Consider the following 17708-nt stretch of genomic DNA (forward strand, 5'->3'; position numbering starts at 1 on the left):
GGAACCTTTACGTTTAAATATAGATTAAAATAACCTATATAAAACCTTTAATATATTCAACTACAGAAGAATTCAGTTACTTAACCAAGTAAGGACTGCACATTTTTACCATTAGAAAACATAGAAACTTGCTTGCATGTAATTTCTGCCTGCAGGCAGAATTATGTAAAATTCTGTACTGTAAACCCTACTCCAGTTGTAACAGATTGCAGAAAAATGGTTCTACTTACATGTTTATGGATGTGCAAATACAATCTCAGAAAAGTGAATCAATGAAACAAATGGCTGCCAATAACTACTATAATAGTAAATATTAAACTCACATCTTTCAAATGTATTTTCATTCAAATTCACACATTTGAAATTATTTTATTCATTTTATTTGTATATGTCAAAATACATTTTTTTTTGCAAAATAGTGGGTTTTGCAAATAGTTTCATGCAGATGCAAGGTCTGCTCAATACTACCAATAAAATCAATGCAACACAGTAGCCAGTTTTGAAAGAATAAATAACCTATATATAAAAACACTAAAATATTAGAGACATATTTAATCATTCACAGGCATCCAAAACATTACCAAATATAATCCACAGTATGCTCAACCAATCCACAACAATTCTCAGTGTGTTGCAATTGCTCAGGTAGAACAATTCTCTGCTTGGTTTGTATTAGCTTAAGAGCATGAAAGACCATGTCCATCTTTAAAATTATAAAGACCTAACCTGTAACAAGATACCCCAGAACTATCCTCGTACTGTACCTTAGAATCAAGAATCCTGAGCTTGGTAGCAAAATGTTACAACATCTTCAAAAAAATCTTCCCATTCTCACCTCTGCCCAGCCCACAACCTGGGTCAACCTGATCCTTCTTCTTTCCACCCCAAAATGAAGAAGTTCCCCAAGAAGTAGGCAGTAGAACACAATGACCTTTTAAAATGAAGGGGTACAAATTCACATTTAATATAGTATACAATCAATAATACAATAGCTACTACAAGCTTTACAATGTACAATTTATTTTAGCGGTAGAACTGTTCCGTGATTTTTAGGCATTAGTCTGTAGGCCAATAAGACAACTGTATTTAATAGGTTTAGAGAACATATAAAAGCTATTTCTTTTCTAACAAAAGCTATCTTCATTGGAGAACTTTTTAGAAGGCCACTGAAATGTATAAAATGATCTAACTTGATGATGGCAACAGCAGTGCATGTCTAAAGTAAAAGGCTGGGCTTTCAAATGCCTTTGAAGTTTACTTTGACTAGCACAGCAGGTTTGGATGTACTCAAATACAGATATGTGAAATGTAATGAATATGTTCTATTTATGTTTTATTAAAGTGAACACTATTCAAATGAAAATTGGGAAGGAAAAGGCTTTTATAATTAGACATTTTTTTTGAACAGTGGCTCCATAACTCATTTTCTAAATACTCACTTAATTTTGGGCAGCCTAATTTGCTGTATTTTCAAATAAGGATTTTTTTATTCAAGCATATCATGTGGGTCTGAAAAATCCAAACAATATACATTAATATATACAGCATCACTCAGTACCTACTAAAATTAATGTGAAGGTTATAGAATCTAATATTTTGCACTACAGTCCGTTTTCTTTTCTTTTAAAAAAGTGACCAATTGAGGCTAGAGACAAAAAATTTCAAATAATCTATTTTCAGTTGACTTTTTAAAGCATCTTTCATAGAAATAAATGCATATTGCACAACTGTGAAAGCAAAGGTTCCTTGAAACTGCTCTGGTTTTGGGGTGGATGAATGAAAAATACAGGCTTACTTAGTTACACTGTAGAATTTCTAAAGGATGTGTGCCTCTGTAGATATAAAGCTGTGAGAATACTGTACAAAGAAAAAATCTGGTACATGAATAATTAGAAGGGAACACACAAATTCAAACTTAGATATTTTTTTTAAAAAAATCAAAATAAGGGGGGAAAAACCAGAAACCGTGACAAAACAATAAAATAAAGAAACTGTGATAGCAGAAAGCTTTTTTTAAAACATGTTTATGTACAACTAAGGCTTACTGGTTAAATATCTGAGGCTTGTCAGGCCTTGAACACTTTCCTTATATGCAGTAGCTGTAAACAAGATTTTTCAGTCATTTTGTCTTCTCAGCAGCTGCTTTAACACATGAAAATATGATCCTGGTTTAAAAAACACACACCCAGCTAAAAGGGCTTTTGGCAGAATATCTGAAAACAAGAGTTTCCAAGAAATCTTCCCAGGCATCCAGTGACTTCCATGCTATGGTCCACTGGATTTACTAAATATGTGCAATCCCATGATTTGCTGATGTCAGTAAACAAATTCTATTTGGAAAGCTTGCTGATCACTCTGATCAAGGCCCCATTTTCATCCTTTAGCCTCTGGTTATCAGCTTTCAGATCTGGTAGCATCTATAAAAGAAAAAAATATAGAACTGTGATATTTGGAAAATTCCCCCCCCCCCCGAAACAAGTATCTTTATAGATAAATATTACATAATCTGATCATCTAATAAAAGTTCAGAGGAGTTCTTAGTGATCTCTGAGCTTGACTGTTTGCTTACAGGCGCTTCATGACCCAAACTAGGTAACATCATCAGTGCTAGTAAAATGTGGGGTTTGCTCTATGTTTATATTCTAGTGGTTTGCCCTGCCAGTGTTGGTCTTCTTTGGTTGGGCTGTATACTATTAGCTTGTTTGGCAGTTCCTTGCCTGGGGTATTGCTCACTTCTTGATTGTTGGTCTGATTATGGGCTCCAGGGACTGGTTCCATGGAGAAAGGTTTTTCCACAGACCAGAGGGGGCATGGTTTTGCATGCTGCCTGCATACCGTGGATGGGGCTTTGCTTGTTTGCGTGGTCCGGTTGCTTGCATGTCACGGACAGGTGCCACTTCAAGGACTGGGGGTTGGGGACCCCTGTGCTAAATAATCTATTTAGAACTTAAAAGGCCATTAGCAAAAACTATGGTTTCTTAACAAATAGTTGGGTGTACTGTGAAAAGGTGAATTGTCCATTGGAGAGTTAGTTTGCTCTTGTGTTGAGAAGGCAGGGGTTAGAAGGCTCTGCCTTCTCAGAAATGAGTAGAGCAAGAAGGGAATTAAGTAGCCAACCTCCTTTATATACCGTATGCTGGATTTGCTGCATAAATATGGGATTTTGTTTATTCTTAAATTCATTTAATACATTTTAAATTATTTGCTGCTTTTTTCTTATTAATACTGACTTTTATTTATACTGAAAGCTCATTTGGAAGATTATGCCTCAAGAGGGCATTCAAATGCACAAGACAGTAATTCAGATTGTGTGTGTGTGTGTGTGTGTGTGTGTGTGTGTGTGTGTGAGAGAGAGAGAGAGAGAGAGAGAGAGAGAGAGAGAGAGAGAGAGAGAGACAGAGACAGAGACAGAGACAGAGACTGACTGAGAGAGAGAAAGAGAGAGAGAGATGTCCAGGATTTAAGGTTGTTTGAGATAAACTGAAAGGCAATACAATTACTGCTGGGTATGGAAAGATATGTATTTACACATTGTTCTTTTAAATGAGCATTGCTATCTATAATTTTGAATTTAATGTTGGAGCAATTATAGGAAGGTAACTTTGCCAACTGTATGACCTTTTCATATAGATTCTTTTCAATTTGTGGCCTTGGAGAATGTGAACAGGGTGAATGAAAAATTAGAGTCCACCATGTGATTGTTTGATTCTTGCTCCTTCTGATTAAATTGCAAAAGTGATGAATGTATTTTATCTACTTAAGAAGCCAATTATAAAATCTTACTGAAAAAGCTTTGTATGGCCCACAGAATCTCTAACATTAAAGCTCAATCTTTATTTTAATCAGAACTTTTATCTGGGATATGGCACTGAGAATGCTATGATCACCTTGGCAGATGACTGCTGGTAACTAGATGGAAGGTGGGGATGGAATACAAATTCTTAGCAGCTTTCAATACCATTGACACGGTACCCTTCTTGCTGCTTAGTAGGACTGGGTATTAAGAGCACTGCTTTATAATGGTTCTTGACCTCATCAGAGTGTGTCCAGAAAACAGAGCTGGAAGACTGTTGGTTGACAGTTATCACTGACCTATGGCGTCTCACAGATTTCTATCTTGTTAATACTCTTTAATATTTACATTAAACTGCAGGGAAAGTGAAAGAACTGGGGGAAGTCACTGAGGACATCCAGCTTTACTGCTTCTTCTAACTTCGAGGAAACATTCAGTATCTTAAGCATTGCCTAACTGCAGTAATAGCTGGATGAGGGAGAATAAAATGCTTTCCCGCAGGAGATGACTTTGTATTCACTCTCCTAGTATTTAGGGAAATGATAAGGAAGCATCTCTTTGGTCAAGTTTTTAACTGTAATTGACAATAATATTATTATAATTTCAATGTGTTATATTTTACATCCTTTTCTATTGTTCTAAATGAGCGCTCACATGAGTAGAAAAATGGGGTATGTTTAATAATAAATATAAAAATAACTGAAATATGGCTGGTTTGTCTCCATGGGGGCAAGAGTGAAAGAAAGAGCAATGCAGAATATTCTTTTGAGTTTTCTTGGGAGTATCTTTTCCCCCACAAAATAAGAAATAAAAATGACTGATAACTGTCAACTAAACCTCCCTTTTTAGTAGCTTTGGCTTATATGGGCAATTTCAGTATAGTCTCAAGGCAATACTCTAAACTTAATGGTCTGAATTCTTCACAATAGGAATAAACCAAATAGTCAGTACTATTTTAAACTAAGCTATAAGAATACTTTTAAGAATTGTAAGTCACATTGCCATTAATTGTTTGTGTGGTACAATATGACGCTTTCTTTTACAAAAGCAGAATTATATTGGATCATATTAGTTATAATCATGGTATATGGCTAAATTTTTTAAAAATGTTAAAATTGGAGGAATTTAAGAATGTACATTTACCTTGAGTTCTTCTTCCATTTCAGATATTCGCCTTTCTAGAGCTCTTCGTTCCTATAGTGAAGCATTTGAAATAATGAATGTATAATTTGGATAGATGGCTCTCATTTTATTGTACTACAGTCCAAGACATTCACATTTAACCAGAAGCATGGTGAGGGGAAATTTGCAAGGCCAGTGATGTGTAAAAAACTAATTTGACTTTAAAATTAAGAAAATGTAACAAAATGTTGATCATATTCTATGAATTCTATTCAATAAATTATTTGTATAAAAGTATACAGGCAATAATTTTATATTGTACGTTTACTATTATTCCTTTAACTAGATTTTATTTTATAGTTTAAATACAATAGAGGTAAGAACTCAGTTAAAGGAAGCACAAAGCATAAGCTATCACAGATAAGCGAATGTTAGTTTACACACTTTAGTGTACCAGTAATATTGCATATGAATCCTTGACTTATTTTACTGCAATTCATACCAAAAAGCAAAAGCTTTTATAGCTCAAATTTTGGCTGACAGTTTGCCAGTGCTGTGAGCCCAGTTAAAAAGCATATGCTAAATCCTGTGTTTATCATTCATTTATTTTCAAATGTGAAAGAGAAAAGCAAGTTATTGCAAAGTGTACATTAATAACTGCATTCTACAGTGTTATGCAAAACAAGCAGCATCAGCTGAGTGTGTAAAACTCTGGTTAGATCATACCGCCCCGTAGATACTGACTCTTGTCGGTCACCTTTCAGATACAAATCATTTGAATTTAGTTTAATCATAGTTAAGTGAATTTGCTGGCATATTTTCCCCAAGTTATTAAGAAAATAACTTAAATAATGTAATACAGTAATGATCCACTATTACTGGTTTCTAAACGAACTGGTTATTTAACTAGCTGGTAAAAAAATGAGTTACTAAAAATATGTTCATGTGTAGCAGTGATAAGTAACTGTGAGTTAATTGGCATAAGCCTGAAAAAAGGCTACAAATTTATAAGGCTTATAGTACCCACAGCTATCCTGGAAGGGAAATATAGGCAAACCCCATATGAAAACCAATACTGCTCCCGATATGGGTACCATAGAAATTACAGCTCATATTCTTTTGTATTGAAATTATTTGAATTTCTGGAACCCTCTGATAACTTTTATTTACACAAGTTAAACAATCAAGATTAATTTATTTCTCTAAAAGTAGCAAAATTTTGCTGCATAGGATATAAGCTTTGCCCACAAATGATTGCTAATAGTTCTTGTTGTTAGAGATAGTTTCTTGTTTGTTTTACTGAATGTAGTTTATTGGTCAATGACGGAAATAAAATTTCTGTCTGCTATTTTCTATATTAATACATATTTTGTATTCCATATTAATACATATCTTGGAAGTATAAATGGAGAACATTTTTCTAGGCTAAAAAGCTATCCTGTACTGTACTATTACTGTACTGGAATTAATTTTTAAAAAGGTTCTATATTGCTATTATCCAATCTAGGATTTTCAAACTGGGTTCAAAGAGAACTTGGGTTTCACACGAGACTAAGGGAAAAATACAATATATATATATTTGTATAAATAAACCACCATAAGCATATGCTCTGCTTTATTGCCAGTTTCTTACCACTGGACTTTTGCCACTTGATCATAGGTTCTGTTTTACAACAACAGGTGCTATAGCCTGAAAAAGTTTTAAAATCCCTGGTCTAGCCCACTATGCTTTTAAAAATTATGCTGGTGACTGTGACACCCCTGTATGACCATAGCTGTGTTTCTATATCTGCTGATATTGCCTCATGAGATCTATTGGATGTGACTTGGTCAAAATCACTATTCATATTGAATTTTATCCAAGTGTAAGCAATTGCTTATATAGTCTGTAGAACACAAATGCATTTCACAACTTCTATAAATGGAAATCCTACATTAAGCTATGTTCAGAGTATTTTAGCATTCTATAATTATGGTAAGAAAATATTTCTTTAGGAAGGAAATATTGTTCACAAACTTTCTAAAATGCTAATTTTTTCAAATTCTGAAATAAATTCATAACAAATATCATCACACAATTATCTAGTTATGATATCTGAATAATTCAAACTGTTTTCTAGGGCAGAGGTCCCCAACCTTTTGGGCACCAGGGACCGGTTCCATGGAGAGAGGTTTTTCCACGGACTGGAGGGGATATAGGTTTGCATGCTGCTTGCACCCCGCATATGGGGCTTTACTGGTTTGCATGGACCGCTTTCTGGCATACTGTGGACTAGTACCGGTCCACAGACTGGGGTTGGAGACCCCTGCTCTAGGGGAATAAGCAAAACAGAAAAAAAACATGTTTTGAACTTGGAACAAATCACCAGGTTCTAAAAGTTCTTCTAACTGTATTATCTGGAGTTGTCTATGGAGATTCTCAGTCATCCAAGTTATGGTTGTCCCAAAGGTGCTTTTTCAACAGCCCATTGGACTTTCTTGTTTTTCTTTGAAAATGTTTCACTTCTCATTCAAGAAGCTTCTTCAGTTTAGAGCTGAAGGAACTTCTTGAATGAGAAGCGAAACATTTTAAAAAAACAACCAAGAAGGTCCAACTGCCTTTTGAAAAAGCACTTTGGGGATTATTTGGGGTTTCAGACAAAATGAAATCTGGATAGGGTGAATCCTGGTGCATCATCTCCTCTCTTCCTTCAGAAACTGCCAAAGTAGCATATATATAGGCCCACTAACTGCAGCCCTCTCTTCCTCTCAGATGTGGCTATTGATGTTCCAGTGTAGCATACTTTACTAGCTTCTCTTATCATCTTCTTCTTGTCATCTTATGATGGTATTGGCCCATATCACAGAATGCACTCTATATTCATTTCAGCTAATAAAAAAGTCAACAGACTTGGCCTGCACACCACATGTCCATAGTTGAGGCCATATGAATCTGGGAATTGATACTCAGGAACATTCTAGGTTGAGAAGTACTGTCATGGAAGAGCTTCTAGGAATGTACTGCAATGGATAGGGGTTCCCAGCAGGCTAGGGATGATGAAAAGAGCACTGGAACATCATGTTAGCCGAAGGGAGGAAAGGAAGGGACAGGAAGACACTAGGAGAATATTTTACACTGGGGTATCAATGGTATTGACAGAAAAAGGGAAGGAAAAAGGAAATGCACTGAGAAGATGAGGGAATGGGAAGAAAAGAGAAAATGTGAGCAGCATGTACTTTATCTTTTTCCCCCCTCAACCATCTCAGCATGGCTGCTTGGGTTTTTCCTCTCCTTCAATGAACTGCCTCTGCCTGGAACAGCCATGTTCTGTTCCATGCATGGACTAAAACACCTAAAACTGCATGTTTCAGTTCAGTCATAGATCACTCAGCGTACAGTTCATGAATGGAGTATTTTGTACATCCTTATTCTTTTCCATTTCAAATTATTATTTTATAACATTTACACTATAGCAACAATAAAGATTAAAATTAAAATTAAAAAAACTTACCCTTTTTTCCATTTCTAGCAGAGATCTATCAGCAAATCTTTCCTGTCTCTGAAATACATAAGCGATTGCATGCTTTCACAACAAACTGAAGTTGAAATCAGGGAAAATTAAATAGGTTGTTGCATTAGTATTATTTTTAACATTTTTTTTTGTGACCAGTAGCATGGTCACCAGAATTTCAGGTGGACATTTCCTATTGATTATAAAAGTCCATTATGGACATTATGCTTTTTTCAGGAAAAGTAAAAGATGAAAAACTTAAGTTGTAGGGGTCAAAAATTTGGGTACACTAACTCAACAAAATGATCAAGACTTATTTTCTAGGGTCACAGTGGAAATTGAAAGAGATATTTTCTATGGCCAGCAGTAAAAAATATAAATTGAAGCTATCTAGATTTTGTTTAAATGTAAGGAAAACTTCCTGACAGTAAGTTATAAAAGTGAAATATTTGACCTATGAAGCTTGCGGGTTCTCCATCTTCGAAGGTTTTTAAGAGACTGGACAGTCACCTCTCACGAATAGTTTATTTGGTTTTCCTACACATTGAAGAGGTTGGACTAGACCAGTGCTTTTCAACCTGTGATATGCGTACCACTGGTGGTACTTCGGCACCTGGCAGGTGGTACATGTATGACGGGTTGAAAAGCACTGTTAAAAAAGTGTAAAAGTGTAGCGGAGGGATGAACTAAAGTGGTGGCAGCGCCAAACAGGTCTATGGGAGAATCAGCTGGAGCTGTGGTGTTGCTGAGGCTCTGCTGAGTGCCCAGGATTGGTGTGGGACTCCAGCTGATTGGCACTTCCAGGAGCAGAGCGCAGCCTTGGGGAGGAGAAGTCAGCTGGAGCTGCACCGAAGACAAAAGAAGGAGGGGGGAAGAAAGGAGAGGATATAAAAGGAGGAGGTTTTGGCAGGAGAGAAAAAAAGATGAGAGGGAAAGAGAAGGGGATGGAGAAAGAGAGACAGAGGAGAGGTTTCTTTGAGACAAGCAGAGGAGAGAAGGGGATAGAAGAGTGCAAAGATTAATGTCAAAGAAATAAGCACACATTTCCCATTAAAAGTGTGGTAAGTGGATTTACAGGTAGTCCTCACCTACAACCACAATTGAGCCCAAAATGTATATTGCTATGGGAGAAATTTGTTAAATGAGTTTTGTCCCATTATATGACTTTTCTTGCCACATTTGTTAAGTGAATCACTGCAGTTGTTAAATCAGTAACATGGTTGTTAAATGAATCTGATTTCCCATATTGACTTTGCTTGTCAGAAGGTTGCAAAACGGGATCACATGACCCTGAAACATTGCAACCATCATAAATGTGAATCAGTTGCCAAGCATCCAAATGTAAATCACATGAGCCTGGGATGCTGCAACAGTCATAAGTGTGAAAAATGGTCATAAGTCACTTTTTTCAGTGCCATTGTTACAGTCAATAAGCAAACTGTCATTTCTGAAGTGCCCCACTGGCAGTCACATGGAACTTCAAAACGCAGCAAATTCCTGCATTTTGAATTGTCCCATAGGCGCTGAAACAAATCTGAACAGAGACCTGACAGAGATTGGAAGGTCCATATGCCTGCCAATGGGGCGCTTCAGAAATGGACTGTTCCTCTCCATTTCTGAAGCGCCCCATTGGCAGTCACACGGAGCTTCAAATCTCTGTCCGATCTCCATTCAGATAAAAAGTGTGGCAGTGGCTTGGATTTCTAGGCTCTCAGTGGAAGAAAGCAGCGGCACATCAGCGGAGTTGCTCTCAATAAGGCCGGCGCACTCGAGCGAGCAGTGCACCTGATCTTATTGTTTGAGAGCAATCCTGCTCCTGCACCTCTGCTTTCTTCCAACTTGGACGGAACAGGGGCATCCAAGCCCCTGGTGGCGGCAGCTACCTGAGCGGTTATGATTCCCCCTCCCCAGTGTTCAGTTGAAGGCTTCCTTCCTGCCCTCAAACTAAGGCTGATGCACGCGAGCGATGGATGGCATTGGTTCCTGCGCCTGGCCAACTCAGATTCCATGCTTTGTCCCGTAGGGAAACGAAACAAACACTCCCCCCACCCCGGAGAATGGAAGTTTCCAGCGGCCATGATCTCTTTTGCAGAGAATGGGTGTTCGAGCTCGTGCAATATTACGGCACCCAGGAATTTCCATTGTCGGTGCGAAAAGCATTTCCAAGCCAACTCTCCTCTCCCTCAAAGGAAAAGAAATCACAGCAGAGAGACAGATTTTTGCACGTTGAGTCCCACCGGGCAGAAAGGGAGGGGGAAGCAGTTGTGAGGAGTGGGGGGGGGAATAGGGTGAATGTTGCAGAGCCTCTGCAGTCATTCATAAGGGCGAACCTGTAGCACGTCATGTGCTCTATGTAACGAATCAAATTAAAATTCTGGAATTGTACCTAAAATGTCAGGAAGTGCCTTTACAGAGAGATTTAAACCTCCTAATGAAGATATATTCATGTTTAGGTCCTCTTCACCTAAATTAGCAGTCAGTGCAAGTAGCAATGACAAAACTCTGACACTAATCCTTTATAATCCTCTGAACTTCTCCTTTGGAATACGGTATCACTAACTGTTAATATGGACCATAGACCAGCATTAACTGCTACTTCGGAACAAGCATAACTGCTTCTGCTGAAAATACAAGGAGAGGTTCAAAGCACTAGGAACAATGAACTTCTACCTCTCCTTCCAAGGGCCAATGTATCCTTATTTCTGAATGTAGAAACATTCTTAAGTAGGTGAGTATTGAGTACTATTCACTCCTGTAAGTTTTGCACTCTGGGATAAGAGTTATATGCACAGTTCTTATATTTTAACATCATGCCATGCTTTGCAAGTATGATAGTAATTATAATAATAAGCTGAAGAAACAGTGGACCACCTGGTTAGCTGCCATAAAAGACTGCACAGACCGACTACAAATAATGGTATTACAAAGTAGCAATAATGGTACATTAGAAAATCTGCAAGAGATGCCATTTGCCTGCAAGCAAGAAATGATGGGACCATAAAATAGAGAAAGTAATTGAAAAAGAAGATGGTAAAGTGCTTTGGGACTTTAGAATTCAAACAGACAGGCACCTGCCACATAACGCTCCAGACTTAACAACTGTTCAATAAGACAAGTCAAAAAAGTCTGGATAGTGGACGTGATAGTATCTGGAGACAGCAGATTAGTAGAGAAACAACTGGAGAAGATAACAAAATACAAAGATCTGCAAACAGAAACAGAATGACTGTGGCAAAAGAAAGCAAAGGTAGTATCAACAGTAATAGGTGCCTTGGGTGCAATCCCAAAACAATTGGAGCACCACTTGAACTCCATACATATTGACAAATTCATCCTCAGTCAGTTGCGAAAGGCAGCTTTACTCAGAACAGCTTCCATCCTGTGACAATACCTATAACATTATCAAAACATCTGCCTATCTCAAGTCCTTAGGAAGGACTTGATAGTTGGATAAAAATGCCAAATCCAGGCTGGACATTGGGCTGACTGTGCAACAAACCAAAATAATAATAGAAATAATTTTCCAAAAGACCAATGTGCATATTAGGACCAAATTTTATGCCTGACAAGAGCCTTCAGCGTGAAACTGACTAAGTCTGGTCAGCTTCAGACAGCAGTACAAGCCCACAGGAGGGTTCTAATCAATTAAGGTCACAGAATTGAACTTATTAACTTGCAGTTAGTACCTTTTAGGGAAACACTGTGTTGGGGGAAAGAACTGCTCAGAAAGAAATAGCTTGCTTAAACAATCTCTCCACCCTGAGAAGGGTAAAAAATGGGTTAGGTACAAAACACTACACGAGAGAAGTTTATCTAAACGAAATGGCAACAACCAGAGACCTTGGCAGCATGTCTCTTTCTGAGTCATATATTGACTTAGCAACCAATATCTGATTTAAGGAACAGATTGCAGTCACTAAATAAGAAGGATTATTTCTCATCTTGTCTTCCACTTTTTTCCCCAATTTCAGTTTCCCAACTGAGATTACCAAAAAATGATGTGTCCCACACATTCATCACCATGTATCCTTCATTAATTCCCTCAATCTTTAATCCATAATAAACTCAATGTTTTCAGATTTATCGCTTCCTATGCTGTCTGAACTTATAAACAGACTTATGATTAAATCGCAAATACAAAAAGTCATTTATAAGATTGCCTAATCATAAAAGGTATTTGACAATTTGTGTAATTTTTTTCGAACCAATGTGCAAATGGAGTAAAGCTCACTTTAGCTTTTCTGATATGTTATATGCAATATACTGAATTACCCCTCCCCACCAAGCAAGCTTAAAGCAATAAAGGATTTCATTAAAAGTGCTGTTCATTGGACTACTCTATACTCAATTCTCCCCAATATATTTACCAATGAAAGTTTAAATGTACAAACCTGGGTTGCCTTCTCCAATTGCAGCTTAAGGTCCGTTAATTCCATGTTTGTATCATGCAACTGTGCTTTCAGTTTTTCATTTTCAGCTATAATCTGTTCATAAAGCTAAAAAAGTACAGATTTTTTTTAAATAAAATATTGTTTCAAACTTGCAGGCTAATTCTGTATTGCCTGAAAAAAAAAGACTAGAGGTTTTCCTGAAATAATTTATATTTATAATGGCACGGGCATTTTAGATTAAGAATCCAAAATGGGAACATATCATATTTTCTGCAATTCTCTTTATGGATAAACAGTATGTGCAGTTCTCTCTTGTATCAAGTCAAGTCAACGCGTCCCCCCAAATAACCAAATGTCTTTCCTTCCCCCAAATATCCTTATTTTGATACAGTAATTAATTTGGGGGCAGAATGTATGTGTATGTCAAACTATATAGAATTATTTCAGAACAATGGAAAAGATATAATATGCTACTCCATCACAATCATATACCTTTTTAAAGTCAGCTGTATCTTCTTTTTCTAGTTTACTGGTATATAATTTACGATCTTCCAAGTAACTGTAACCGGTCCGTCCTAGTACTGAATCACAGCGATCTCCACATGACCCTGTGTCATATCTTTAAAATGAAAAGAGAGACAGTTTTGGTTTAATGGTTAAGGCACCAGGCTAGAACCAGGAAACTGTGAGTTCTAGTCCAGACTTATGCATGAAAGACTAGGTGACTTTGGGTCAGTCATTCTGTCTTAATCCAACTTACCTCACAAGGTGAGGAAAACAGGAAGAGGAAGTAAAGTGAGGAAAAAAATTATTTGATCCCCTGTTGATTTTGTACATTTTCCCACTGACAAAAAAAAGATCAGTCTATAATTGTAATGGTAGGTTTATTTTACCAGTGAGAGACAGAATAAAACAAAAATCCAGAAAAATGCATTTCAAAGAGTGAAATAAGTATTTGATCCCCTATCAATCAGCAAGATTTCTGGCTCCCAGGTGTCTCTTAAAGGGAGTGCTCCTAATCTCAGCTTTTTACCTGTATAAAAGACACCTGTCCACAGAATCAGTCATCAATCAATCAATCAATCAATCAGATTCCAAACTCTCCACCATGGTCAAGACCAAAGAGCTGTCCAAGGATGTCAAGGACAAGATTGTAGACCTACACAAGGCTGGAATAGGTTACAAGACCATCACCAAGCAGCTTGGTGAGAAGGTGACAACAGTTGGTACGATTATTCGCAAATTGAAGAAAACACAAAATAACTGTCAATCTCCCTCAGTCTGGGGCTCCATGCAAGACCTCACCTCGTGGAGTTTCAATGATCATGAGAACAGTGAGGGATCAGCCCAGAACTACACAGGAGGATCTTGTCAACGATCTCAAGGCAGCTGGGACCATAGTCACCAAGAAAACAATTAGTAACACACTACAATTTGAAGGACTGAAATCCTGCAGCGCCCGCAAAGTCCCCCTGCTCAAGAAAGCACATGTATACAGTAGGCCCGTCTGAAGTTTGCCAATGAACATCTGAACGATTCAGAGGGGAACTGGCTGAAAGTGTTGTGATCAGATAAGACCAAAATTGAGCTCTCTGGCATTAACTCAACTCGCTGTGTTTGGAGGAGGAGGAATGCTGCCTATGATCCCAAGAACACCATCCCCACCGTCAAACATGGAGGTGGAAATATTATGCTTTGGGGGTGTTTTTCTGCTAAAAGGACAGGACAACTTCACCGTATCAAAGGGACGATGGACGAGGCCCTGTACCATCAAATCTTGGGTGAGAACCTCCCTCCCTCAGCCAGGGCACTGAAAATGAGTCGTGGATGTGTATTCCAGCATGACAATGACCCAAGACACACAGTCAAGGCAACAAAGGAGTGGCTCAAGAAGAAGCACATTAAGGTCCTGGAGTGACCTAGCCAGTCTCCAGATCTTAATCAGATAGAAAATCTGTAGAGGGAGCTGAAGGTTCAAGCTGCCAAATGGCAGCCTCGAAACCTTAATGACTTGGAGAGGATCTGCAAAGAAGACTGGGACAAAATCCCTCCTGAGATGTATGCAAACCTGGTGGCCAACTACAAGAAATGTCTGACCTCTGTGATTGCCAACAACGGTTTTGCTACCAAGTATTAAGTCATGTTTTGGAAGGGGTCAAATAGTTATTTCACTCATTACAATGCAAATTAATAACTTTTTTGAAATGCGTTTTTTCTGGATTTGTTATTTTGTCTCTCACTATAAAATAAACCTACCATTACAATTATAGACCGATCATTTCCTTGTCAGTGGGCAAACGTACAAAATCAGCATAGGATCAATTTTTTTCCTCACTGTATGTTCTTTGCTTTGAGTTATTTATAAAATTAATAAAGGAGAGGTTTAAAATAGTCTTTAAAAATATCAAAGTATTCACAGCTGAATTCAGGCATCACAAAGACCCATGGTTTACATTATATACAGTGCTTTTTTCTCTTTTTTTAAAAAAGGGGGGGTGCCGGAATTTAGAGGTGCTGTCACTGGGAGCAATGCCGGTGTCTTGCTACAGCGTCACCGCCCGTCCTTTGCACCCCCGCCCCTGCAGCTCAGAGCAACATGCCGTGGGGATTCCCCTCCCCACAGCCATCATGGGGATTCCCCTCCCTGCAGTTGCCACGCTGTGGCCCGTGCAGAGCCCTCAACCGGAGCTGCTCTGAACCCCGACCCAGAGCTGTGTTCCTCGTGGCAGTGGTCTCCGGCGCCAAACAGCCTCTTTCCAACCACATCCAGAAAAATTTGTAACAAACATTGGAATTCTCAAGGCCATGTTTGGTATTTCCCAGCAATCTGTTACTGGAAGGAAAAAGCAATCCCTGCTGCATTACTGATCCCAGAGAAGCATTTGCATGTATGCAGGTATCCTTAGGGTGCCATAGTTATGGATGAGAAATATTGGTTGCAAAGTTGGCATTTCTGGATGTAATACAGATATTTTGGACTTAGTTTTGTTTCTTTGCATGTTTGATATTTTTAAAAAGGCATATGCTACTGACTACACTTATGCACATATGTAACATCTTTTGCTAGGATACATAACCACTGCTTGTCCAGAATGTGAAAAGTGAAAGATTGTGACTAAACAAAATTTTAATGTACAGATCATACCACCAGAAATTATTTTAGCCATTTTAATAAATGTTGTTACTGATGTTAAGCTCACCATGGAAAACATCATATATTGTTATATATATACTAGGTTAATTATTTAAAGACTGAAGTGCAACATAACTAGATTCTAAATAATCTATTTTTCAAAACACACAACAGTCCAAACAGTAAAAGTAAAGTCCAAATTAAGAATATTTCATTCTTAAGAATTGTTTAATTTAAAGTGGTTTAGTTGTAACAGATGGTTATAGATTCAAAATAGTTTTCAAGAGTGTACAAAAGATACTATTTTTTTTTCTAGCACCAGCTAAATTAGACATATTATATTGACAAAAATGTTTCCCATTTCTTTCCTGTTACCTTTATTGATTTCATTGCAGAGATGTTAACATAAGAAATAGATTATTTTGTTATCTAATTTTACCTTCCAAAAGACAGAAGCAAATGAAAAATGTGAGGTTCTTCCCTGTTGGCTTTTTTGAATTAGCTGTTTTAGATTCTAAAAGTTTAGTTCCTAAAGAAGTAACCTTGTAAATTTTAATGTCCTCCTCTAGTGCAGGGCAGGCAACCTTGTCTCTTTTATGACTCAAGAACTTCAAGTCCCAAAATTCCTGAGCCAGCATGGCTCAGCTTGGAAACCTCTCTCTTTCCCCTCAGCGTGGCTGGCTCAGAATTTCTGGGAGTTGAAGTGCACGAGTCATAAAAAAGGGCCAAGATTGCCTACTCCTAAAGCCAACAGAGGGAGCTTTTCTTTTCTTTTTTGCAAAAAAAAAAAGTGCTGGAACGCCGTTCTGAGTGTTCTATGAGAAAAAAAAGCCCTGATTATATATGCAAAACACAATGTGTTCAGTTTTTTGTGCTACCTAGCTACCTATTCCTACCTAGCATGCTGATAACCAGAAACAAGTTACCTTGTTTTATTGCAGTTAATACAACAAAGTTGTATTGCCTCTTGTAATTCAGAAGAATAGCACAGATGCATTGCTACCTCTCTTTTTTGCCAGATGTAACTCCTTAGCATACAGGATCCACAACATACTTCTGCTGGTCCTGATGGGATGTGCAGATGTAATTGGGAAGAGATGGTCCCTCAAATAACCTGACTCCTCATACCCTATGAAGGGCTTTAAAGGTTAAAACCAGCACCATGAATTGGACTTGACAACCAATGCAGCAGGCAAAGGTGCAATGGGTACCACTCTAGTGGCAGATATAACTGTCCATGCAGCTGAATCTTCCGGATGCTGTTCAAGGACAGCCCCATTATACTAGTCCACCTGGGAAGTGACCAGGGCATAAGTGATCATGTGCAGAACCTTGTGATCCTGTAATAGGTGCAACTGCTACACAACACAAAGTTTTGCAACGGTTCCTATCTAGAATGGCCAGCTGCTCTTTGAGCAGTTGTTGTGAATCTAGAACGACTATGAAGTTATGCACGGGGTCCATTGTGAGGTAGTGCCACACCATGTAGTGCTAAAGATGGCATAGTCCCAGAACTGGCAGACCCCAAATCCAGAGCCATTTAGGCTTGCCAGAGTTCAGTTAAAGTCTGTTGTTCCCCATTCAGCCCCCACATGCTTCCAGGCACTGGGATAAGCATCAATAGCACTGATTAGTTTATGAGGGACAGAGATGTACTAATAAATAGGGTATTAGGGTATTATCAACATATTGATAATACCTTACCTATGACAATGGATAAGCTCATTCAGTAATCTTATGTAGATGTAAAAAATGAAAGGACAGAGCATTGACCCTTA

General features: G+C 37.9%; 1 protein-coding gene across 3 annotated transcripts in view; it reads right to left on the reverse strand.

Moving 5' to 3' along the window:
• Window positions 1-940: 940 nt before the first annotated feature.
• PPP1R12A (protein phosphatase 1 regulatory subunit 12A) overlaps window positions 941-17708 on the reverse strand; it is a 124047-nt gene continuing 107279 nt past the window's right edge. Inside the window, exons 20-24 of one of the 3 annotated variants that reach the window (XM_081331122.1) lie at window positions 13290-13416; window positions 12798-12902; window positions 8407-8454; window positions 4937-4987; window positions 941-2417 (exon numbers count right to left, since the gene is read on the reverse strand). In XM_081331122.1, coding sequence (XP_081187248.1) covers window positions 2331-2417; window positions 4937-4987; window positions 8407-8454; window positions 12798-12902; window positions 13290-13416 — 418 coding nt within the window. In that variant the 3' untranslated portion in view covers window positions 941-2330. Of the gene's footprint in view, window positions 2418-4936; window positions 4988-8406; window positions 8455-8869; window positions 9250-12797; window positions 12903-13289; window positions 13417-17708 lie in introns of those variants that run through there. The other 2 variants (XM_081331121.1, XM_081331120.1) reach the window with 2 other exon arrangements.

Source organism: Vipera berus (genome assembly GCF_964194415.1).
Source record: "Vipera berus genome assembly, chromosome: 6".
Taxonomy (NCBI): domain Eukaryota; kingdom Metazoa; phylum Chordata; class Lepidosauria; order Squamata; family Viperidae; genus Vipera; species Vipera berus.